The sequence below is a fragment of the Manis javanica genome, chromosome 6 (assembly GCF_040802235.1).
Source record: "Manis javanica isolate MJ-LG chromosome 6, MJ_LKY, whole genome shotgun sequence".
NCBI classification, from domain to species: domain Eukaryota; kingdom Metazoa; phylum Chordata; class Mammalia; order Pholidota; family Manidae; genus Manis; species Manis javanica.
Genome location: NC_133161.1, coordinates 26,623,947 through 26,647,498, shown reverse-complemented (window position 1 = coordinate 26,647,498; position 23,552 = coordinate 26,623,947). Strand labels below are relative to the sequence as shown.

Below are 23,552 nucleotides of genomic sequence, written 5' to 3'. Positions count from 1 at the left end.
TTGGGCAAATACCCACAGCACTATGCCACTATTCCAGTTAACCACATAGGCCACTAAGAAAATAACCAGTCATTGGAGGGTAAACCTAATTATGCATGTCTTCCACCAACACACTGCATATGAAATAATTAAAGGCAGAAAATTATGCTGTCTTAAAAACATGTAAAGCAAGCAAACATTAATCCTTCATTTAACAAATATTTAATACTCCCTATGTCCCATATGTTTTACATATACACCCAGATTCTTAAGAGTCTTGCAGCTGAAGTATTGCCAACCTTACTTTATATAAAGAGAAGGCACAGAAAGACTCCAAGTATTTGTCTGTCTGTCTACATGAGTTCCTTGTGGGCATGGATAGTATTTTACTTAACATTGTGGCACCAAGGCATAATTCCTAGACCATATTAAACTCAAGATACATGTGTTGAATAGATGAGTAAATGAATGAATGAAGTTGGACTGACCTTGAAAAATATGTAGGATTAGAGTAAGTAAGAGGAGGGGAGAGAAGGGAGAGAAGAAAACCAGGGAGAATATCCAGCATATGAAAATGAATATTATCAAAGGATAGGCTTGTAAGTACAGATAAAATAATTTGAAGAGCTATTAGGAAAAAATAACCCAACCTCAGTCATTCATTTCTTGTTCTTGTACATAATTCAATTCATAAATCCAGTACTGACATGAGATACCAAACTCCAGTATATTACTTTGTTGGAGAGTCAGAAAAATGCAGACTTCTGACTTGTGCAAAATTTTCATATTCTGTTCAGCATCAGTTTGCTTCTGTGTTCCCTATATTCATTTTCATACCAAGTCACTTGATCAGCAATGATTAAACACTGAATTCAGTTTTGATATGCTCTGAAGTTCAGTTTCAACACGATATAAAAATAAAAATGCCAGAATCTGAGAACAACCATTCTTAGTATGTATTTACTGAGACTCCAATTTAATTATACATTGTATATAGAAGGGAAGAAATTCAGTTTATGTTTCACAAACAACTTGTAACAGCTGCCCACAAGATGCTGTGAAAAGCAGACATTAACTGTCTTCACAAATTTCATATTTGAGAGTTTCATAGTTTAGTATGTATTTTCCTTTCCTGATTATACATATGCATAACATTTATGGAAACTGTAATGGAAATACTTCCTCCTGAATCATTAAACTGAAAATTGAATATAGGTGTATTGACATTCATTGATAACATTTCAGTCTATTTTTATGTGTATTAGATGTTGTATAAAAAGAAATGGTTTTACAAATCTGCAGTAATTAAGTTAGTAAAAGGATTATCAGAATTTTCTCTAAGCAAAGCACATACAGGGGAATTCTGGTTTCTAGTCCAGCATGTAAAAACTTAGAAGTCCCCACTCTGTCCTAACAAATAAAACCTGAACAAACAGAAAAATCAACTCTTCTTAGACAAGAGAAGTGAAGACACAGGACAAACCGCTGCTCCCAATATTGGAGAGAATGACAGGCAAACACAGATAATCACAACCTATTGGAGCAGTATTCCTAATTGAGCTAACAGGTAACAGTGTGTTCATAAATAATAATAGCAACAGTGTATTCAATTGTGTGTGTGTGCACATGCTTAAATACAAATGAAATGAATGACAGCAATGATACAAGGGATGGGAGGGAGGAATTAGGATTAGCTTGCTACGGTTGAGGATTTCAACATCCCTTTATCAGAAATGGGTAGATCCATCAGGCAGAAAGTCAGTAAGGACATAGTTGAACTCATATATGGACACCATCAATCACCTGGATATAATGGACATCTACGGTCTACATCATCCAACAGAATATACATTCTTCTCAAGCCATGAACTTCCAATACATTATTTTTTTTACTAAACTTTTTCAGTTCTCCCTCTAACAAGTTTTATTTTTAAACACATACTACTGTTCTACAAAATTTGTGTTAGTTTTAGAGTCCAAAATATGTTTTACAAGGCCCATTATAGAATAAAAATACCTTATTCCCATAAAACAATATTATTTCCATAAAGCATGATATTGCATCTAATAGAGCACTATGGCATACTACTTAGAATATCACTTGAAGTTGCCAGGGCTTCTTACTTGTGAGATATGATAAGAATAAAACAATATTATAACAAAAAATGTGGAAAATTTTCTTTCTAAACCAGATATTTGTAGCTCTCAACCTGTAGAAAGTGGAAATTATGATGTTTACTTAGGAAGACACACTTAGTTGACCATTTGGACTTTCTGAAGAATTGCTTTGAGTCTAAAGTTCCAATTCAGTTGAAATACTACTGTGCTCGGAGGAATTTCTCCCTCCTGTAGTAAGACCTATAAAGCCATTGAGTCCAAGGTTAAAGGGATGAAAAGTGATCATTTTTTATGTACGTTATGTAGTATAACCTGATTTAAACCTAATTCTAAAAGATGCTATCCTCATCACAAGCTAAGAAGTTTGCCAGCCAGTTTCATAAATGAGTGTAGCAGACAGGAGACTACTAGGTCAGAAATAAAGCACAGTTTATTGTTCACAGGAATAGCAGAATATCAGCATTTTGCCCTAATTCCCTCAGAGTGACACAAAGCCCAGATGACATAATACATACGCAGTGAGCTTCTTTACAGGATAGGAACCCAGCTTAGAAACTGAATCTCTTACAGGAATGGTAAACACTGTATCTTCCAAGACTGCTTGCTATATAAATATCCTTGAAAATAAGTGTGTACAAAAGGAGAACGGTTGCCTCTGCTTTAAAGACACACAGAAACATGAGAAGTCTATGGGGAATTGTTCCCAGCTGACATTATTCTTAAACCTACTTTGGTATGTAACATAAGATAAAGTAACTTCTTTTGCTCTGCTATTTTTCTTAATTTCATCCTTGATATTAATATTGCCTCCAATTGTTTTGTTGTTATCTGTTTGCATATGATTGATAGCTCTACTAAATACCTTTATTTTTAACCTTCACGTGTCATTTCATTTGGGGCCTATATTCAGTCCACAGAATACAGTCCACTCTTTAATACAATATAACTATCCTTTACTAGCTAATTTTAACCTATGCAGATTTATGCACTATGGTATTTTTTATCTTGTTTTTGTCGTCCAAGTACTTCCTGTCAACCGTAAAAAATAAAAAACAAAAATCTTTTATTTCACAATGGTTTCAAGTTCATTGTTGATTCTCCTTTTCTTCTAGAAATGTGGAATTTATCATTTCATGTCATTCTGCTAGTGATTGCCTTTAGGTATATCAACGAGATATTGGAATATCTACTTTCCTCCCTACATATCTGATGACCATTCTTTCCTTAAAAATGTGGAGCCCTTTTTCCCTCTGAACTCTCCTCCAGCAACATTTTATTGGAATAGTCAGGGCATTGTTTTTCATAGATTCATATTATCCCTTTCAGGTTTTTTGTTTGCCTGTTTTTGTAGTTACAGACTTCGAGGAATTATTTTTGTTCATTCTGTTGCCTCATAACCATACAAATCATGAGGGCCTTGAGGCTGGAGTGCTTACTGCCACCTCTCCTGGACAGTATCACGCCCATGCCCTCCCTCCACGGTTCTGAGCCAGCTGGAGCACAGAATGGGTACACAGACTGATGATATTCTGCCTAACGTCTTCCTGTTGTCTTTACACACAAGAACTTTGTCTGGAAATAAAATTCTTAGGTCATTTTTTTACCCTCAAACTCCAAAATCCTTCACTAGAAATGTTCCTTCCTTATCTTCTGGCATTTAGTTTTGGAGAAGAGATCTATGCCATTTTTTTTCTTGTGGCTCTTTTCCTCCAACTTGAATGCTTATAAAACTTGTCCAATATTCCTGAAATTCAGATATGCCACAAAAGCTGTGTTATATGTGTCTCTATATTAATGTTCCCAGTACTTGGTAGACTTTTTATACAGTGAAATATTCTATCTTTTTAACTTAGGGAAATTAGCTTTAACTCTTTCTTTTCTATTTGTTTCTCTTTTTCTACTCCATTCTAGGTTTATGCTACTTCTCAGGTAGACAGAGCAAAGTCTTTAAACTTACTATTTTTCTACATCATCCTCATCTCTTTGTCCTTTTCCTCTGATTCTAGGGGACTATCTTGAGGTAATCCACCAAATTTCTGTTTAAGCTTTACTTTCAGGTATTAAATTTGCTGCTCAGTGCCACCAATGTGCTTGCTGTACTTTAGTAATTCAGCAACTGTTAATTTTACTAAAAGCAATTGTCCTGGTATTGTTTTTCCTCCAAAAGATGAAAAGTGCTATCTTATTTGTGTGTGTGTATATATATATATGTGTGTGTGTGTGTATATATATATATATAAGAATTCCTCAGAAGGGTCCCTTTTTGATTTTTGAATTTTTACATATTTGGAGACTGTTCTTGATCAGCCTGTTTTTGCAATTTGGGAATATAAAATTTTGTTCTATAATATTTCTTTGGCCTCTATCCATATAATATGATACGATATGATATAATATAAGTCCTCATAAAGTAGAAAGAAAGGAATAGGTTTTCATTTCTTAGTGGGCCAGGGGAAGTATGTTCATCAGGTCATAAATTAAAGGCATGCAGGTCCTACGAAGACAGGGGAACTTAACTGCTTAACTAGTTGCTGCTTTACAGTAACCTGGAGTTAGGATTCTTGTAGGCTGCAACCTGACACCCCATTGACTGCTCTCTAGCCCGACACAACTCCAAGTCTAGCCTTCTCTGCTATAGAGTTTTGGATACCAGTGTAAAACAGGAACTGTAGTTACAAATGGATGGAAAGTTTACCAGAAAATTGAGTTTATTAGGGAAAGCCTCTCTGCTGTTGAGATGCCTTTTCCCTCTTTCTGGTGATTCTCCCAGCCCTAAATTAAGGCACTGACCCTTTCATCCAGGAATCAATTGCTCTGGTTGGCCCACCCCTCACAGTTGTATTCTACAAGTCTTTCACTATTATAAGCAAATGCCCGTCTAGTCAGTTGTCTCACCCTTAGGGCAAAAGGAGAATTCCCGAAGTCCTTTATTTGCCCTGGGATTATTCCCCCCTCACTGCCTGCCTCCCCAGCCCATACTTGTCTGAAGACAGAGCATTATCCTGAACCATCTTGTGAAAATATGGTTGTTTACATCCCAATTTAAACCCACTTTTGTCTGTGCTAAATTGTTACCTGTTTCTCAGTGACTGGAATGGCCTCCGATCTAATTCCAGCTCAAATTTATTGTTTAGTAAGTTTCTGAATGTCTGAACTGTTCTTGAAACCTTGAAACTAACAGAATTATAGCACTTCCCTCCTTGATGTTTAGTTCCTTAAAAACAATTGCTCTTGCTAAATAAAAAAACTGTAGACATACTAGAATATCTGTTGCTAAAATGCTGGTAAATATTTATGAATAACAAATATTAGTAGTTAGATTGAATTCTTTTGATGACTAAACTTGGGAGAACAGCCTCATTAATTGCTGACTGGAATTAGGAGAAAAATTCTCCCCAACCCCCTTGTCTACAATCTTATATACAGCATTTGTGTTATATAATATATATCTTGTATAGCATTTACATTTATATATAATTATGTTGCATGTGTGTGTGTGTATGAAATAGTGCTACTTGAGTTGCAGATATTCACTTTTAATTCTTTCTCTCTAGTTAGGTATCCAGCTCCACTTTGCCCCTTATCTACTCCACTCTTGGACCTGCAGCTGCATGAATTATGCCAGCAGACTTCTGCTTTCCTTTTGGGTTCTGTCAGTGGGAAACACAAGCAGGAGACCGGAGGAAGGGAGAAGTATGAGCTCAGAGTACTTACTTCCCTAGTCATGAGATCAACAAGGACTGGCTGTTCTCCTGACAGTTGGTCACTGATCCTCTTAATTATCTTCTTTATAGTCTCTGGGTTCCCAGTTTCCCAGACCTCTCGCTCCCTAGGTTCATTTGAGACTACTGTACAGACAGCTTAGTGAACACTGGCCCTGGGTTCCTGCACTATTCCTCCGGCTCCCTACACACTGGCCACACTTTATAATAAGTCCCTTTGTAAATAAACCCTCTTTGAATTTTCCTATTTTGAGTGTGCCATCAGTTTCCTGTTTAAGACTGATTCACATACCCTTGTTCATCATTGTAAATCCCTGACATGCATGTGGTCAAGGTTATTCCTTTGGCTTGCTGATGAAAGGGAGTATTACAGTTTACTTGACCACTTCCTATACTTCCCCCATTGCCCCATTAGGAGTTTTTCTTCCATAGGATAAAAGATAGTTCCACTGTTTACTATATTTTCAGGCATAGAATGTACTTTTTGTTTGTTTATAATTGTTTCAGTTGTTCTACTGGAATTTTGAGAAGGATGAAAGGTGAAAGTAGAAGGTAAAAAGTGAAGATTCAAATCCTCTTATTAAAACATAGCATCTTTTATCCAATCTGTAAAGATTTTCAAGAAATTAAAATTGTTTCCTCCCATGATATACTTACTATTCTCCTATAACTACATTTTATCTAAAATGAGTTGAGAGTTAAGCCTAGCTTTTGTTTGTTGGTTTTAACTATGATGCACTAAAATTTCTGAAAAAATTTAATATGAAAAATAAGAAAAGAAAATCTTTCTACCTTAAAATATTAATTTCAGGAATAAAACCATTTCAATTTAAGACTAATTGTCTAATCAGTTTTCTCTTCATACAGCTTATAATGCTTGAAGAACAAAAACAAATGAAACCAATAAAAAAATAAAATTCTATTTCCATGTTGTGTGAGCTCTGTGAACAGAAATACTCATTGTTGAACAAATACTCCTGGATCTTCTAAAGACTGGGCATCAGGGACTCTATAATCTTAGGTGGTGTTTCTGTATGATATTTCTTTCTGATCTCATCTATTTCACCATCATCAAGTATAAATGAAGCCAGCACTGGGATCTGAGAAAAATAGTTCTTAGCCAGGATATGTTTGTGTTTGATCTTGTGAATAAACAAGGGTTCATATGCCTGAAAAGAAAAGAAAATCAAATTCTATTAAATGTCACAGATATATTTTGCCAAGTAAGAACAGTTTCCTGCCTCAGTGCCTTTGCTTATCAGTTCTTTCATCCTAGCATACACTTTTTCCCACACTGACTATCATCTTCGAGGGCTCAGCTTTTACGTTGCTTTAACCTGAAGCCTTTCCTGATTCTTCCTCTGACCAGAGTTCAAACAAATCCCCCCTTCCTCCATACTTGCAAGCACTCTTATGTATTTCAATTGTAGTATTTAGTTCATTCTGCCTTGAATTTTACTTGTGCTTGAGAATCTCTTGCGTGATAAGGAAAACTCCTTGAATGTTCAGTCAGGCTCTTTTTCATATATGCGTCTCTTGGCACCGTAAGATATAGCCTCATTATTTTTCAATGTATGCACTTATCATGTTCATTCTCTCTTTTTAAGTCTATTTCAACACTGATACAATTACCAACTTGAATTTTTTTTTCCTAAGATGTACGGAGTTCTGAAATTATCTCCAGAGTTCAAAGTAAAGACCACACTAGTGTTGTGACAATGTATACTTCTCTTTGGTCACCTTTTTTACTACCTTATGTTCCCACCTTATGAGTCCCTGGCTCTATTTCTCTTATGTCTTCTAAACAGAAAACCTTCCTGTCTTTATTAACTCTTTCTGCCTTTCCATTTTTATTTGTTCTTAATTTTTAATTAATCAACGTCTACTTTGAACTTTATCTGTTATGTAACATTGCCATATTATAACACAATCTGTTTTCTGATGAGAGTGGCAGACTGCTGGTTGCTAACCCAATATTCATTCTCTCTTCCATTTGTATTGAGAGGCCTGATTTTGTATAGGGGCATGATTTTATATTTTGTGAGGCACTCAGTTTCCCTAGCCTTGATTCCAGTTATGGGTGGCCATGTGACAAGTCTCTGGCCATTATTCATACATACATATAATGGAAGTCACTGGATAAAGCTTTCAGGCAAGCTTTTTAAAAGTGGGGAGACTCAACCTGGCAAACCTTTAGGCTTTGTCATTCCTGGGAAGTGGATAAAATGCATGAGAATGAGAGTCAAAGATTAAATACAACTGAGGAAAAAGTTAGAGGGCCTCAGTTTCTGTCCACATGAGCCCTAGACCACCAACCTTTGCACTTCCTGTTACATAACAAAACTAACACTACATTTGATTAAGTCATAAATTGCTTAACTTAAATGCAACTGAAACAATGAAAAATTGTGTCCATTTCCTCATTTTATCCCCAAGCACTTAGAACAGTATCTGGTACCTTCAAACTCAAATTCTGATTGAATTAATAAATACCATCTATTCTCTTTATTAATCTTTATTGATCCTTCTTTTCAACCAAATTGTGAATACTACTTATACTTGCTCCTAAAATTTGTTTTAAGTAAGACATCCCCTTACTAAAGTTCTCTCCAAAATGTCAAATCAAAAGTAAAGAAATCCAGGGAGAAAAGGAACCAAAGAATATGATATCATAGCAGAAAATATTATGTAGGAATATCCTAGGCTTAAAAGGTCTACTCTACAGACAAATTTACCAGGTCAAAATTCTTGTCCTTTGTGCTAATGTTTGTCTCACCACTCCTTAGCTCTTATTTCAGTCAAGGAAAATGAGTACATTTCTCTTATGCAACATTAAATCATACAAATACAGAGCTTTACAGGTTTTCAAAGTGCCTTTATAGAACCAAAATGTAATCATTTAAGTTGAGAAAAATATATTATGGTACATACAATCACAGGAACAATAGTAGCTCTTAAGGAATAATATATGGAAAGACATCCAATATCTACTATCCCTTTTTTTACATTACCACTTTTTATAGATGAGAAAACCAGGGCACAGAGACATTAACAAACTTGCCCAACTTCTACCAGTTCATACATAACAGCCAGAATTCAAAGCTAGGGCTACTCTTGTCCTCTATAGTGATTTCATGTTTTTATCTAATATTCATACAAATTTATGAAGCAAAGAGGGCACTGTCTTAATGTCCTGCAGATTGATAATGACAGAAATGGAGAAATATTGGGTCAGGTTGCCTGACTTTCAATCCACTATTGTTCCCACTTTGACCAATGTGCACTCCATGAAAAACTCATCTACTTCATTTACAGTTCAGACAACAGAAGTTTTTCACCCAGGTTTGCCTATAACTGTGTCATGAAAGCAGGGAGTCAAGATTATTTTAACTTTTTTGAGTATTTTTTTACTCACTGACAAAGCAAATATCTCTGTGCATTAAGGCAATTTTGGAGATCCTTTAACTTGCTGCAAGATATAAACCATTCTTTAACTAGGCTGAATATTAATACTTAAAAGATAATGCCAGTCCAAAATCATAAAAAGGAAAATTTTTTTTTAGTTTGCCTGGCTAAGAACCTTAGCTCTTTTTATGCAAATTCAGAAAGATCAGCATCCTGAAATTAGAAATGCATGTGAATATTTAATTTTATACTGCAGTAATTTGATTAAATACACAAAGGGAGTTGTGTAGATTAATTGAAGCAGTGAAATATCAGTTTGGGGAATGAGTTTCAATCCCACTATGGGTCCTAGATGAAATGATATTGTTAATATGAGCTATGCTTCCAGTGATTAAATATTTGTGAGGCAGCTTAGTTTACTGACTATAATCTTGAACACAGCTTCAATTTCTTGTTTCCTTTTCTTCCAATCCCTGCAGTAAAACGTTTCTGAGCCGGGCTCTACTAGAAAATCATTCAAACAGGCTAAAAATTTAACTAATATCTCCTCTTTTAACTTTCTCCCTCCCAAGCAGAAACAAAAGCAGGGAATAGCATTATTCATAATGACCATTATACTTGAAGTCATTTCTTTATGTTCTCTTAACTGACATTTTACATGGATTTAATCAATTTAATTGATTATAATTTAATCAATAGAAGGCAGTGAATCAGTAATACCTCCTGGGATCCTCAGACCACTTAGTGTTAAGTGGAGCTCTCTGAGAATTCTTCAGGGTCCTGACAATTCTGTTTATCAAAATATTTTACAGATTGCATCTTATAAATTCCTGAAATTAAATGGTATTGAATTTGTACAGTGGTTTTCCCACTCTTAATTGGAAGCAAACGAAAAATGGACTCTCAGGACTCCATTCAGAACCTATTAGTATGACTGCCATTGAGAGCACAAAATTATGAATAAAATTTATTTGAGAATGTAGTATGCTTTTAGGCAGACTTGTGGTAACTCAGAAGACAGATTCTGGGTTCCATAATACCCACCTGGTGGTAAATGCATTTATTCATTCAACAAATACTTATCAAACCCCTAGTGTGTGGTAGGCACTGTGGTAGGTATAAGAGATATAGAAACAAATAAGCTAAACAAAATCTCAGCTCTCATGGAATTTACTGTGGAATTAATGTGCTTGAACTTGCTCTTATCAGGAGAGAGAGGTATCTATCATGTTTTGGTACTTGTAAGATGCCCAGATCTCTTATATTTACCTTTTATGTGTCTTAGCTTCTTTTTAATTTTAATCTCTGCCATAAATGCCGTCCATATGTTTTGTTAATGTTATTCACAGGTTTTCTCTGTTTCTTAATCCAATGGAAGTACTTAAATTATGTATAAAATGTAAAAAGAGGCAGTCAAGTTTCTCTACTAATCCTAATGATTAATTTCCCAAATGAAGTTCAATTTTCTTACCTCTTCAACATTTGTTAGCCTGAGATGAGCAATGCCTTCATCTTTGGTAAGAAGAATGCAGTTCCAGGGGGACCACTCCAGAGACTTATCCCATCTGACCATGACCAGGTCACTGAGATCATTCCAGGCACTAAGCACTGACTGGGATGCCCAGATGTTCTCCGTCAGGTATTGAATATCTTGTAGCTGCATGTCAAAACAAGTTTGAAAGGTAAGGTTTTATTCTCAATATAAAACTTACTTAAGATTGCTTGAGGAAATAATTAATTCTATTGAGACTATTTTTAAAAGCAAAACATTATTTGTGAGGTTTTCAGTGGCACATAGCTTATTTTTTCACCAAATCTCTGCTCATTCTGCCTAAACTGCATTACCAGTCTCAGCCATGGGTGCATCTTTAACCCAGTATGCTATTGTTACCTTACATTTATTGTACTATATACTTTACAAAATTTATTAGCAACTATCATCTTACTCTCAGGGTTATTGTAGGTCATTTTATTCCCATTTTACAAATGAGGACATTGAGATTTAATAAAGATTAAGCAATTTGCTTAGTGTTATTAAAAAGACTTGTTTTAAAGAAAATAGAAAGGGGAGTAAAATAGCTGTTTGAAGTTTTAAATTTAAATTGCATTAGCTAATATTCTTGAAATGACTTTTTATCAGAAGATCTGCATATATACACTCAGAATTGCCAGAAGGGTAAGCTTCACAAAGTGTAAGCATAGAAAAACAAACCATTATTTTAAAAGGGTTGTGTGGGAAAACCAGGAATCATTTCTGTAAAAATCAGTGGACAAATTTCATCCTTGACCTGCAACACTTACTGATCATACCTTCATCAGGAAAGCAATTTTAGAATCATCTTCATAATCAGCTTCTGAATAGTAGAGCCTTTTAAGTAAACATTTATACTTCAAAAATGATTCTCGTCGTCGTGTCTCATTGTCAAGGTTAACGCAGTTACGACAGCGGTATATGCGCTGTGAGGTAGATGATATGGCAAACTCCGTAGAAGGCAAATAGAGCTGGCAACTATGGCAAAAGTAAATCTTCTTATGAAACTTCAGTGGGTCTTGAGGGACCTAAATAGTAAAAATAAATAAATAAGCATATATAAAAAGATAGAAAGCCAAGCCAAATACTAACCTACAGGAGCACTGATGGCTAACTTATTTTAGAATGATACAAAATCTCGATTATTTTTCAAGTCATATTTTGCCCTTTACTTCCTATTCTATACAAAACTTAACTTTCAGGCAGCATTCATTTACCCTGCCAAAAAATTTACAAATTCATATTATTTATCAACCCTTAGAAACATGTTGTAAAATCACCTAGAAAAGTAATTGACAGGAGAAAAACTTATAAGGTGGAAGTTTTGGGTAGCAAAATAGTAAGAACCTTCGAAGTGCTCTGGCACTTATTTTTAAGAAGAATTTAGATTTTGGTACTATGCTACATTAATTATTTTTACAGGCAATTGCTAGAGTCACATGTATAAATAAAAGCCACTAAACCAAGTATTTTTATTGCATTCATCTTAACAATAAATTTGGATTAGCTCAAATGATCAATTTTTAAAATTTGAAACTCTGCATCATGTGGTAGTTATATTTTTAATTTTTTGAGAGACTTCCATACTGTTTTCCATAATGGCTGTACAAATTTACATTTCCACAAACAGCGCACAAGAATTCCTTTCTATCTTGCCTCTTAATAACTTTTGTCTTTTTGATAATAGCCACTCTAACATTTGTGAGGTAAACTATCACTATTCTTTTGATTTGCATTTCCCTGATTATTAGTGATGTTTAGCACGTTTTCATGTACATGCTGGCCATTTGTATGTCTTTGGGAAAATGTCTTCAGGTACTTTGTCCATTTTTAAATTGGGTTAAAATTATTTAAAATTATTTTGCTAGTCCTTTATTTAAAAAATATTAATTTATTAAATATATGGTTTACAAGTATTTTCTCCCATTCTGTAGGTTGCTTTTTATGCTGGTGATTGTTCCCTTTGCTGTGCAGAAGTTTGATGCAATCCCATTTGTCTATTTTTGTTTTTGTTGAGTTTATTTTTTTGGTGTCATGACCAAAAAGTCATTACTAAGACCAATGCCAAAAGGTTTTTCCCCGTTTTATTTTAGTAGTTTTACAGCTTCAGGTCTGACATTTAAGTCTTTAAACCATTTTGGGTTGATTTTTATATGTGATATGTTTATAAGGGTCAAATTTCATCTTTTTGCATGTGGCTATCTAGTTTTTCCAAAACCATATATTCAAGAGACTGTCCTTTCCCCATGGTGTGGTCTTGACTCCTTTGTCAGATTTTAGTTGACCACATGTGGGTTTAGTTCTGGCCTGTCAATTCTGTGTTAGTCACCTATATATGTTTTTAGGCCAATACCATACTGTTTTGATTACTATAGCTTCTAATATAGTTTGAAACAGGAAGCATGATGATTCCAGATTTGCTCTTCTTTCTCAAGATTGGTTTGGTTATTTGGAAACTTTGTGGCTCCATATAAGTTTTAGGATTTTTTTTCTGTTTTTATGAAAAATACCATTGGAGTTGTGATAGGGGTTGCACTGAATCTATAGTTGCATGGTACTGCAAAATATTAAGAGAATATTTTGATAATATTTCATTTTCCCAAATACAAAAAAAACACATAAGTGTGATTCACTTTGAAAATGGGTAATTTCAACTTCATCAAAATCAAAAACTTCTGCTCTGCTAAAGATATTGTTAAAAAAGTGAGAAGATAATCCACAGACTGAGAGAAGGTATATGTAACTAATATTCTTACAAAGGGCTTATATTTAAGATATGTAAAGAATTCTCAAAATTCAATAATGAGAACATAACTCAACTAAAAATGGGGGGTGTTAACAAAAGATATGGATGGCAAAAAAAAGATATATGGATGGCAAAAAAAAAAGTGTATGAAAAGATGCATAATATTATCTGTCATTAGGAAAACACAGATTTAAATATACTTGGATAATACTGTACACCTATTAGAATTCCAAAACTGACAACACCAGGGAAGTACTCAAGATGGCGGTGTCAGTAGGGGGGCGGAAATCTCCTTCCAAGACAATATATATTTTGATATACAATATCATTGATATATAAAATACAACTATTTCTAAAAGACAGACCGGAAGATACAATACAATAGCCAGGCTACATCTACATCTGCAAGAACCCACGAAAAGGGTCAGATACAAAGCCATGATCCGAGCAGTCCCCCTACCCCGGCTCACAGGTGGGAGGAAAAGAATCAGATGGGGAGGAAGTGGAAGCACAGGACTGCTAAATAACTAGCCCTAGTAATCTACACTGGGAACACAGACACACATTGTGTGTATTGGATATTTAACGGAAAAGTAAAATCCGAGATGGTGACTGTGAACGGGTCCCCACAGCTGGCTCCCCTGGGACAAAAGAAAAGAGGGAGTTTTAAAAGTATTAAAGGGACAAGGGCTTAACAGGTGGACAAATACGTCCTGGCACACTCAGCCCAGCAGGCTGGGAATTTTAAGGAACTTCAGGTGCCCTAACACCCTGGGTGTCAACGCAGCTCCGAAGCCCCTCACGGAGATAAGCAGCCTGCCATGCATTCCCCCCACCAGCACTGCAAGTGGACCAGTTGACCCACCATTGCCGGGGAACAGCCAAGGAGCAGCCCTGCCCACAGCAATCACACAGAGTCTTCTCCCAGCATGCAGCTAACCAGCCAGACCCAGAGGCTGCCCCCTGTGTGCAGCTGCCCGGCACAGGCAGAGGAAGCCAGCACAATGTCCAGAAAGCACAGAGGGGTGCCATTCTCACAGGAGAACACACCGGGTGCATATGTGAACCAAGCAGTGTCCTAGGCTATCCTGAGAGCTGCCCCACCCATGGCAGCTCAGGGGACTAACCCAGACACTCCTCCCTGTGTGTGGGTAACTAGCACGGGCAGCGGAGAAGGGCAAGGTGACTAGCAAGCAGGAAGAGACTTTGTATTACCAGCTGACATATGTGCCACTCACTGGTGATCACTTCTATCACCATGAAAATGCAGAAGAACCTGGTCCAGTCCAAAATAACTAAATACCAGAGAAAGGGCCTGGTGAGACAGATATAACCAATCGTCCTGAAAAAGAATTCAAAATAAAAGTCATAACCATGCTGATGGAGCTGCAGAGAAATATGCAGAGCTAAGGGATGAAGTCCAGAGGTAAATAACAGAAATGAAACAAGCAATGGAAGGACTTAAGAGCAGACTGGATGAGGTGCAAGAGACTGTTAACGGAACAGAAATTAGAGAACAGGAATACAGAGAAGCTAAGGCAGAGAGAGATAAAAGGATCTCTAGGGATGAAATAACATTAAGAGAACTGTGTGACCAATCCAAATGGAACAATATTTGCATAATAGGGGTACCAGAAGAACAAGAGAGAGAAAAAGGGACAGAAAGTGTCTTTGAAGAAATAATTGTTGAAAACTTCCCCAAACTGGGGAAGGAAATACTCTCTCAGAAAATGGAAGCCCATAGATCTCCCAACATAAGGGACCCAAGGGGGACAACACCAAGACACATAATAATTAAAATGGCAAAGATCAAGGACAAGGACAGAATACCAAAGGCAGCCAGAGAGAGAAAAAAGGTTATCTACAAAGGAAAACCCACCAGGATATCATAAGAATGTTCTGGCCTGTAAGGTTCCTCAACAGAAACCTTACCAGCCAGAAGACAATGGCATGATATATTTAATGCAATGAAACAGAGGGCCTTGAACCAAGAATACTGCATCCAGCAAGATTATCATTTAAATTTGAAGGAGAGATTGAACAATTTCCAGATAAGCAAAACCTGAGGGAATTTACATCCCACAAACCATGTCTACAGGGTATTTTAAAGGGACTTCTCTAGATGGAAGTACTCCTAAGGCTAAGAAGATGTCACCAGAGAAAATAAAATCACAGCAAAGAAAGCAGACCAACCAAATACTAACTAAAGGCAAAAAATGAAATCAGCTATCCACAAAAGCAGTCAAGGGAAACACAAAAGAGTACAGAATAAAACACCTAATATATAAAGAATAGAGGAGGAAGAATAAGAAGAGAGAGAAATAAAGAATCATCAGACTGTGTTTATAATAGCATAATATGTGAGTTAAAGTTGGACAGTAGACAGTAAAAAAGCTACCCTTGAACCTTTGGTAACCACAGATCCAAAGCCTGTGATAGCAATAAGTACATATCTATTGATAATCACCATAAATGTAAATGGACTGAATGCACCAATCAAAAGACACAGAATAATAAAATGGATAAAAAAGCAAGACCCATCTATATTCTTACCTACAAGAGACTTACCTCAAACCCAAAGACATACACAGACTAAAAGTGAAGGGACAGAAAAAGATATTTTATGCAAACAATAGGGAGACAAAAAGAGGTCTTGCAGTGCTTGTATCAGACAAAATAGACTTCAAAACAAAGAAAGTAACGAGATAAAGAAGGACATTACATAATGATAAAGTCGTTAGTCCAACAAGAGGATATAACCATTACAAGTATCTATGCACCCAACACAGGAGCACCAACATATGTGAAACAAATACTAACAGAATTAAAGGAGGAAATAGAATGCAATGCATTCATTCTAAGAAACTTCAACACACCACTCACTCCAAAAGACAGATTAACCAGACAGAAAATAAGTAAAGACACAGAGGCACTGAACAACACACTAGAAGATGGACCTAACAGACATCTACAGAACTCTACACCCAAAAGCAGCAGGATACACATTCTTCTCAAGTGCACATGGAACATTTTCCAGAATAGACCACATTCTAGGCCACAAAAAGAGCCTCAGTAAATTCAAAAGACTAAAATTCTACCAACCAACTTCTCATAATTCAGAGGTATAAAACTAGAAATAAATTGTACAAAGAAAACAAAAAGCCTAACAAACACATGGAGGCTTAACAACATGCTCCTAAATAATCAACGGATCAATGACAGAGTTAAAACAGAGATCAGTCATTATATGGAGACAAATGAAAACAACAGCACAAAGCCCCAACTTTGGTGGGACGCAGCAAAGGCAGTTCTAAGCAGAAAGTATATAGCAATCCAGGCCTATTTAAAGAAGGAAGAACAATCCCAAATGAATATTTTAAAGTCAAAATTATTGAAACTGGAAAAAGAAGAACAAATGAGACCCAAAGTCAGCAGAAGGAGGGACATAATAAAGACCAGAGAAGAAATAAATAAAACTTAGAAGAATAAAACAATAGAAAAAAATCAATGAAACCAAGAGCTGGTTCTTTGAGATAATAAACAAAATAGATAAACCCCTAGCCAGACTTATTAAGAGAAAAAGAGAATCTACACACATAAACAGAATCAGAAATGAGAAAGGGAAAATCACAACAGACCCCACAAAAATACAAAGAATTATTAGAGAATACTATGAAAATCTATATGCTAACAAACTGGATAACTAAGAAGAAATGGACAACTTTCTAGAAAAATACAACCTTCCAATACTGACCAAGGAAGAAACAGAAAATCTAAACAGACCAACTACCAGCAACAAAATTGAATTGGTAATCAAAAAACTACCCAAGAACAAAACCCCTGGGCCAGATGGATCCAACACTGAATTTTATCAGACACACAGAGAAGACATAATACCCATTCTCCTTTAAGTTTTCCAAAAAATAGAAGAGGGAAACTTCCAAACTCATTTTATGAAGCCAGCATCACTCTAATACCAAAAACAGGCAAAGACCCCACAAAATAAGAAAATTACAGACCAATATTCCTGATGAACACAGATGCCAAAATACTCAACAAAATATTAGCAAACTGAATTCAAAAATACACCAAGAGGATCATACACCATGATCAAGTGGGATTCATCTCAGGGATGCAAGGATGGTAAAAACATTAGAAAATCCATCATCATCCACCACATCAACAAAAAGAAGGACAAAAATCACATGATTATCTCCACCGATTCTGAAAAAGCATTCGACAAAACTCAACATCCATTCATGATAAAAACTTCCAACAAAATGGGTATAGAGGGCAAGTACCTCAACATAATAAAGGCCATATATGACAAACCCACAGCCAACATCATACTTAACAGTGAGAAGCTGAAAGCCTTTCACCTAAGATTGGGAACAAGACAGGGATGCCCACTCTCCCCACTTGTATTCAACATAGTACTGGAGGTACTGACCACAGGAATCAGACAAAACAAAGAAATAAAAGGCATCCAGATTGGTAAGGAAGAAGTCAAACTGTCAGTATTTGCAGATGACATGATATTGTACATAAAAAAACAGTAAAGAATCCACTCCAAAACTAACAGAATATCTCAATTCAGCAAAGTTGCAGGATACAAAATTAACACACAGAAATCTGTTGCATTCCTATACACTAACAATGAACTAGCAGAAAGAGAAATTAGGAAAACAATTCCATTCACAGTTGCATGAAAAAGAATAAAATACCTAGGAATAAACCTAACAAAGGATGTGAAAGACCTGTACCCTGAAAACTACAAGACACTCTTAAGAGAAATTAGAGGACACTAATTAATGGAAATTCATCCCATGCTCCTGGGTAGGAAGAATGAATAGTCAAAATGGTCATCCTACCTAAAGCAATCTACAGATTCAATGTAATCCCTATCAAAATACCAACAGCATTCTCCAACGAACTAAAGCAAATACTTCTAAAATTCATATAGAACCACAAAAGATCCCAAATAGCCAAAGCAATTATGAGAAGGAAGAATATAGCAGGGGGGATCTTGCTTCCTAACTTCCAAGATCTACTACAAAGCTACAGTTCTCAAAGCCAAAATTCTCAAAAAGCCACAGTAATCAAGACAATTTGGTACTGGCACAAGAATAGACCCATAGACCAGTGGAACCTGGTCCAGATATTAACCCAAGCACATATGGCCAATTAATCTGCAATAAAGGACCCAAGGATATACAATGGGGAAATGACAGCCTCTTCAACAGCTGGTGTTGGCAAAACTGGACAGCTATATGTAAGAGAATGAATCTGGATCATTGTCTAACCCCATACACAAAAGTAAACTCAAAATGGATCAAAGACCTGAATGTAAGTCATGAAACCATAAAGCCCTTAGGAAAAACATAGACAAAAATCTCTTGGACATAAATGTGAGCAACTTCTTCATGAACATATCTCCCTGGGCAAAAGAAACAAAAGCAAAAATGAACAAGTGGGACTAAATCAAGCTGAAAAGCTTCTGTAGAGCAAAGGACACCATCAATAGAACAAAAAAGCATTCTACAGTATGGGAGAAGATATTCATAAATGAGATATCTGATAAAGGGTTGACATCTAAAATATGTAAAGAGCTCATGCACCTCAACAAACAAAAAGCAAATAATCCAATTAAAAAATGGGCAGATAATCTGAACAGAAACTTCTCCAAAGAAGAAACTCAGATGGCCATGAATTTCAACAGGCACATGAAAAGATGCTCCACATGGCTAATCATCAGAGAAATGCAAATTAAAACCACAATGGGGTATCACCTCACACCAGTTAGGATGGCCACCATCCAAAAGACAAACAACAACAAATGTTGGCAAGGATGTGGAGAAAGCGGAACCCTCCTACACTGCTGGTGGGAATGTAAATTAGTTCAACCATTGTGGAAAGCAATATGGAGGTTCCTCAAAAAACTCAAAATAGAAATACCATTTGACCCAGCAATTCCTCTCCTAGGAATTTACCCTAAGAATGCAGGACCCCAGTTTGAAAAAGACATATTTACCCCTATGTTTATCACAGCACTATTTACAATAGTCAAGAAATGGAAGCAACCTAAGTGTCCATCAGTCGATGAATGGATAAAGAAAATGTGGTACATATACACAATGGAATATTATTCAGCCATAAGAAGAAAACAAATTCTACCATTTGCAACAACATGGATGGAGCTAGAGGGTATTATGCTCAGTGAAATAAGCCAAGCAGAGAAGGAAAAGTATCAAATGATTTCACTATCTGTGGAGTATAAGAACAAAGCAAAAACTGAAGGAACAAAACAGCAACAGATCACAGAACCCAAGAATGGACTAACAGTTACCAAAGGGAAAGAGACTGGGGAGGATGTGTGGGAAGGGAGGGATAAGGGGGAAAAGGGGGCATTACGATTAGCACACATAATGTAGAGGGGGGGAGCATGGGGAAGGCAGTACAACACAGAGTAGACAAGTAGTGATTCTATAGCATAGCATATTACTGTGCTGATGGACAGTGACTGCAATGGGATATGTGATGGGGACTTGATAATGAGGGGAGTCTAGTAACCAAAATGTTGCTCTTGTAATTGTATATTAATGATTCCAAAATAAATAAATAAATAAATAAATAAATAAATAACTGACTGTACCAAGTGCTGCCAAGGAAGCAGAGCAACTGAAACTCTCATACATTGTATATGGGAATACAACATGGTACAGCTAGTTTGGAAAAAAAGTTTGGCAGTCTCTCATAAAGATACATATGCATTTATCATATGACTCAATAATCCTACTTACTAGGTATTTAACGAAAATAATCATTTTATATAAAAACTCAGAAGCAAGTGTTTCTGGTGACTTAATTCACAAAAGCCCAAAATTCTGAACAACCTAATGTCCTACAACTGTGAATGTATATAAAAACTCTGGTAAATCTAGACAATAAAAACATTACTCAGGTATAACAATAAACTAATGATAAACTCAAACATGACTGTGAATATCAATGCAATATGTTAGATGAAGGAAGCCAGTCAAAAAACTGCATATATGCCTCAAGAGCAGCTTGACCCCAGAGCCTGCACATCCCTTGCTGCTCTTAAGTGAAGGCACCAAATATATTGATCCTCTCCAACTCTGCTGAGTGGAGCTAGACTCGGCATCTATCTAGCCAACAAGGGGAGCCAGAGAAATATAAATATACCAAAGTTGCTCAGCCTCCAACTCAAAATATATTAATAAACTCATAGATATTCCTGTTGTAACTTTGTCAGCTATGACATCAACTCAATTCAGGAATTTATCATTGGCCGTGCTTGTGTTGGGTTGGGGAGAGGATTTTAAGATCTTCTAACACTGTACTACAACATTTCAATAAAATGATGCTACTTCTTAAAGTAAATTAAAATTGTATATAGTATGACCCATTTATATGACACTCTGAGTTAGGTATAACTATAGAAATAAAATGGAGATCATTGTCTCCAAGGTTTAGGGGGTCAGGGGGGATATTTATTATAAAGGAGCAGCATGACGGAATTTGAAGGACGTGGTAAGACTATTTTTTATCTTGATTATGCTGTTGATTAAATCACTCTGTATTTATCAAAACTTCCAAGAAGAGTGAATTTTACCAAAGGTAAGTTTAAAAACTGAATAAAATAGTATAATGTTATGTGAAAATGTAGAATATTAAATTCTATTTTATTACTGCAAACATATAAAAACTGAGTAAGTCTATAGAGAAGGTAAGCTTAGACAAACGAAAGACTGATTTAAGTAGAAATGATAGACAACTTCTCTCTTGGACTTTATTATATTTTAATATAATAATTCAATTAAGTTTTTTAAATTCATTAAAAAATAAGGAATGTAAAAATTAATTTTTATTTTTCTAAGAGTTTTGATCAAATATTGAGAGTTTATATCAGAAAAGCAAAACAGATGCTTAATCATCTTCTTAAACAAATTGTAACTCTAAAAATATCATTGGAATAAAACACTATTTAGAATTCTTTAGGTAACCACCTTCCCTCAAACTTTACAAAAAGTATTTTGAATATTGAGAAGGCAATAAAGCACTTATCTTGGTTTTAAAGAGCAAAATTCTCACAGAAGCCTAAGCATGTTGGAGTTGAAAAGGTAGTTTAATTCAAGTACATTTTACATGTGAAGTTCTCTCAGGATGTCTACATGGATCTATTTACTAATAATTATAATTATATCATAAGTATTAGAAGGGAACACACGGTATATGTAGAATCACAGATAATGAAGATTTTAACACTCTCTGAAGCCTAATGATGGAGGGGAGATGTGAATTGAGTCTTAGAAAATGAATAGGAGCTGGGTGAAGTAAGGGAAAGTATTCCAGGTGGAGGCAACAATGTGTACAAAAGCATGAAGATGTGAGAGATCATGATGCATTCAACATAGTACACTAGTCAATTGTAAATTTGGTTCAGAGAGTAGAAAAGAATTCAAGATTGGAAATACAGACACAGAAGAAGTTAAGTGATTGTTTAATTTATTGACATAAAAAATAATCACTTATAAGATAGTCTTTACCAATAAAATAATCTTCCAAATTGACCCTAAGTAAAGATTAAAGCAAAATTTGGATATGCTTCAATTTACTGTAGCATATCTTAGAAGTTTGAGAAAGGAATCAGGAAAAAAAAAGTACAGTACCTTAAGGTGTCTTGCAGCTTCTGGATTAAACAGAGGTGTTTTGATGTAGTGAAAAAAGAGTGTTGCAATTCTTTTTCTGAGTCCTTCAAGGTTATGCTGTTTGACTCCCCTCATCATAAGGTCAACCTCTCTGTCAATTAATTCTAGAATTTCCTGAGTCAGCTTACATTCATGTTCCTATACAAAACACAACCATATTCAGTACAGAATTTTAAAATCAGTTTTAAAAATTACCACTCAAACAAACTGAAGACTAAGTTCCAAAAGAAATGAACATCACTGATAGGAGTATAGTTGGTACAACTAATTTGGAAAGAAACTTGACATTACCTAGTAGAGTTTAAGATACACAAACTCTACAACCTAGCAATTCTGCTCCTAAGTGCTTTAGAGAAATGTGCACGTAGAGTCATTGTTCACAGCAGCTCAAAATTAGAAACAACCAAATACTATAAATATATTGGCTACATAACTAAGTGACTGATTATTCATACAGTAGAATATTATCTAATATATGGAAATAAGTGAACTACAGCTACTTATAATAACAAACTTAAACTTACATATTAATGTTGAGCATAAGAAGCAAGGTACAAAATAATACATACAGTATCATTTATTTAAATAAAATTCAAAATTAAGCAATACTAAACTGCATTATTTAGAGATATATACAGAGGTAGTAAAACTACAAAGAAAAATCAAGAAAGTGGCTACCATGAAAAACAATATGGTGGTTACTTGTAGGGGGATAAAAAGGGGAACACACGCAATGTTGGCAATGCCCTGTTTTGGGGCCAAAGGGTGCTTATGTGGTTGGTGGTTTTAATTGACATATTGCACATATGCGGGGTTTTTTTATGGAATGCTTCACGAATTTGCATATCATCCTTGCGCAGGGGCCATGCTAATCTTCCCTGTATCATTCCAATTTTAGTATATGTGCTGCCGAAGCGAGCACTACACATATGTGTTTTATACATTTTTTTCACATGTTAATATAATGCACAATAATTTTTAAATAAAGTAATAGAATTGTGTGGTTGAATAAGAAAGCACCAGGTAAGAGTTGAGAGATTGAGGTAAGAGGATTTATTAGAAAAATATAAGTAAGGAGCTCCAGTTGCTCACAAGAGAACTCTAAGAAACATAATTTGAATGAGAGTCAGAAGATAAAGGTACTAACTGTGAAATAATGCTCTTCTGTACTTTTTAACATACTTGGTAGAGCTAATAAAAGAGTCTACATCAGTGGTCCTTGACCCTGAAGGTACATTAGAATGATCTGGGGAGATATTTAAAGATTTTAACATTGCCTTCATGTTTGAGGATCTAATTTAACTGCTCTGAAATGGGAC

The 23,552-nt window shown here is 35.5% G+C and overlaps 1 protein-coding gene and 1 non-coding gene across 5 annotated transcripts in view; both read right to left on the bottom strand.

Annotated features, from left to right (window-relative positions):
* The window catches only part of IQUB (IQ motif and ubiquitin domain containing), a 114,495-nt gene that overhangs the window by 30,363 nt on the left and 60,580 nt on the right, over positions 1-23,552 (bottom strand). For 2 of the 4 annotated variants that reach the window (XM_073238499.1, XM_073238500.1), the window contains exons 10-13: positions 22,195-22,371; positions 11,535-11,783; positions 10,696-10,881; positions 2,510-6,988 (exon numbers count right to left, since the gene is read on the bottom strand). In XM_073238499.1, the coding sequence (XP_073094600.1) occupies positions 6,806-6,988; positions 10,696-10,881; positions 11,535-11,783; positions 22,195-22,371 (795 nt within the window). In that variant the 3' untranslated portion in view covers positions 2,510-6,805. Of the gene's footprint in view, positions 1-2,509; positions 6,989-10,695; positions 10,882-11,534; positions 11,784-22,194; positions 22,372-23,552 lie in introns of those variants that run through there. The other 2 variants (XM_073238502.1, XM_073238501.1) reach the window with 1 other exon arrangement.
* Positions 23,049-23,155, bottom strand: LOC118973407 (U6 spliceosomal RNA). Its single transcript, XR_005062716.1, has one exon. It is a non-coding gene; the product is annotated as a U6 spliceosomal RNA (small nuclear RNA).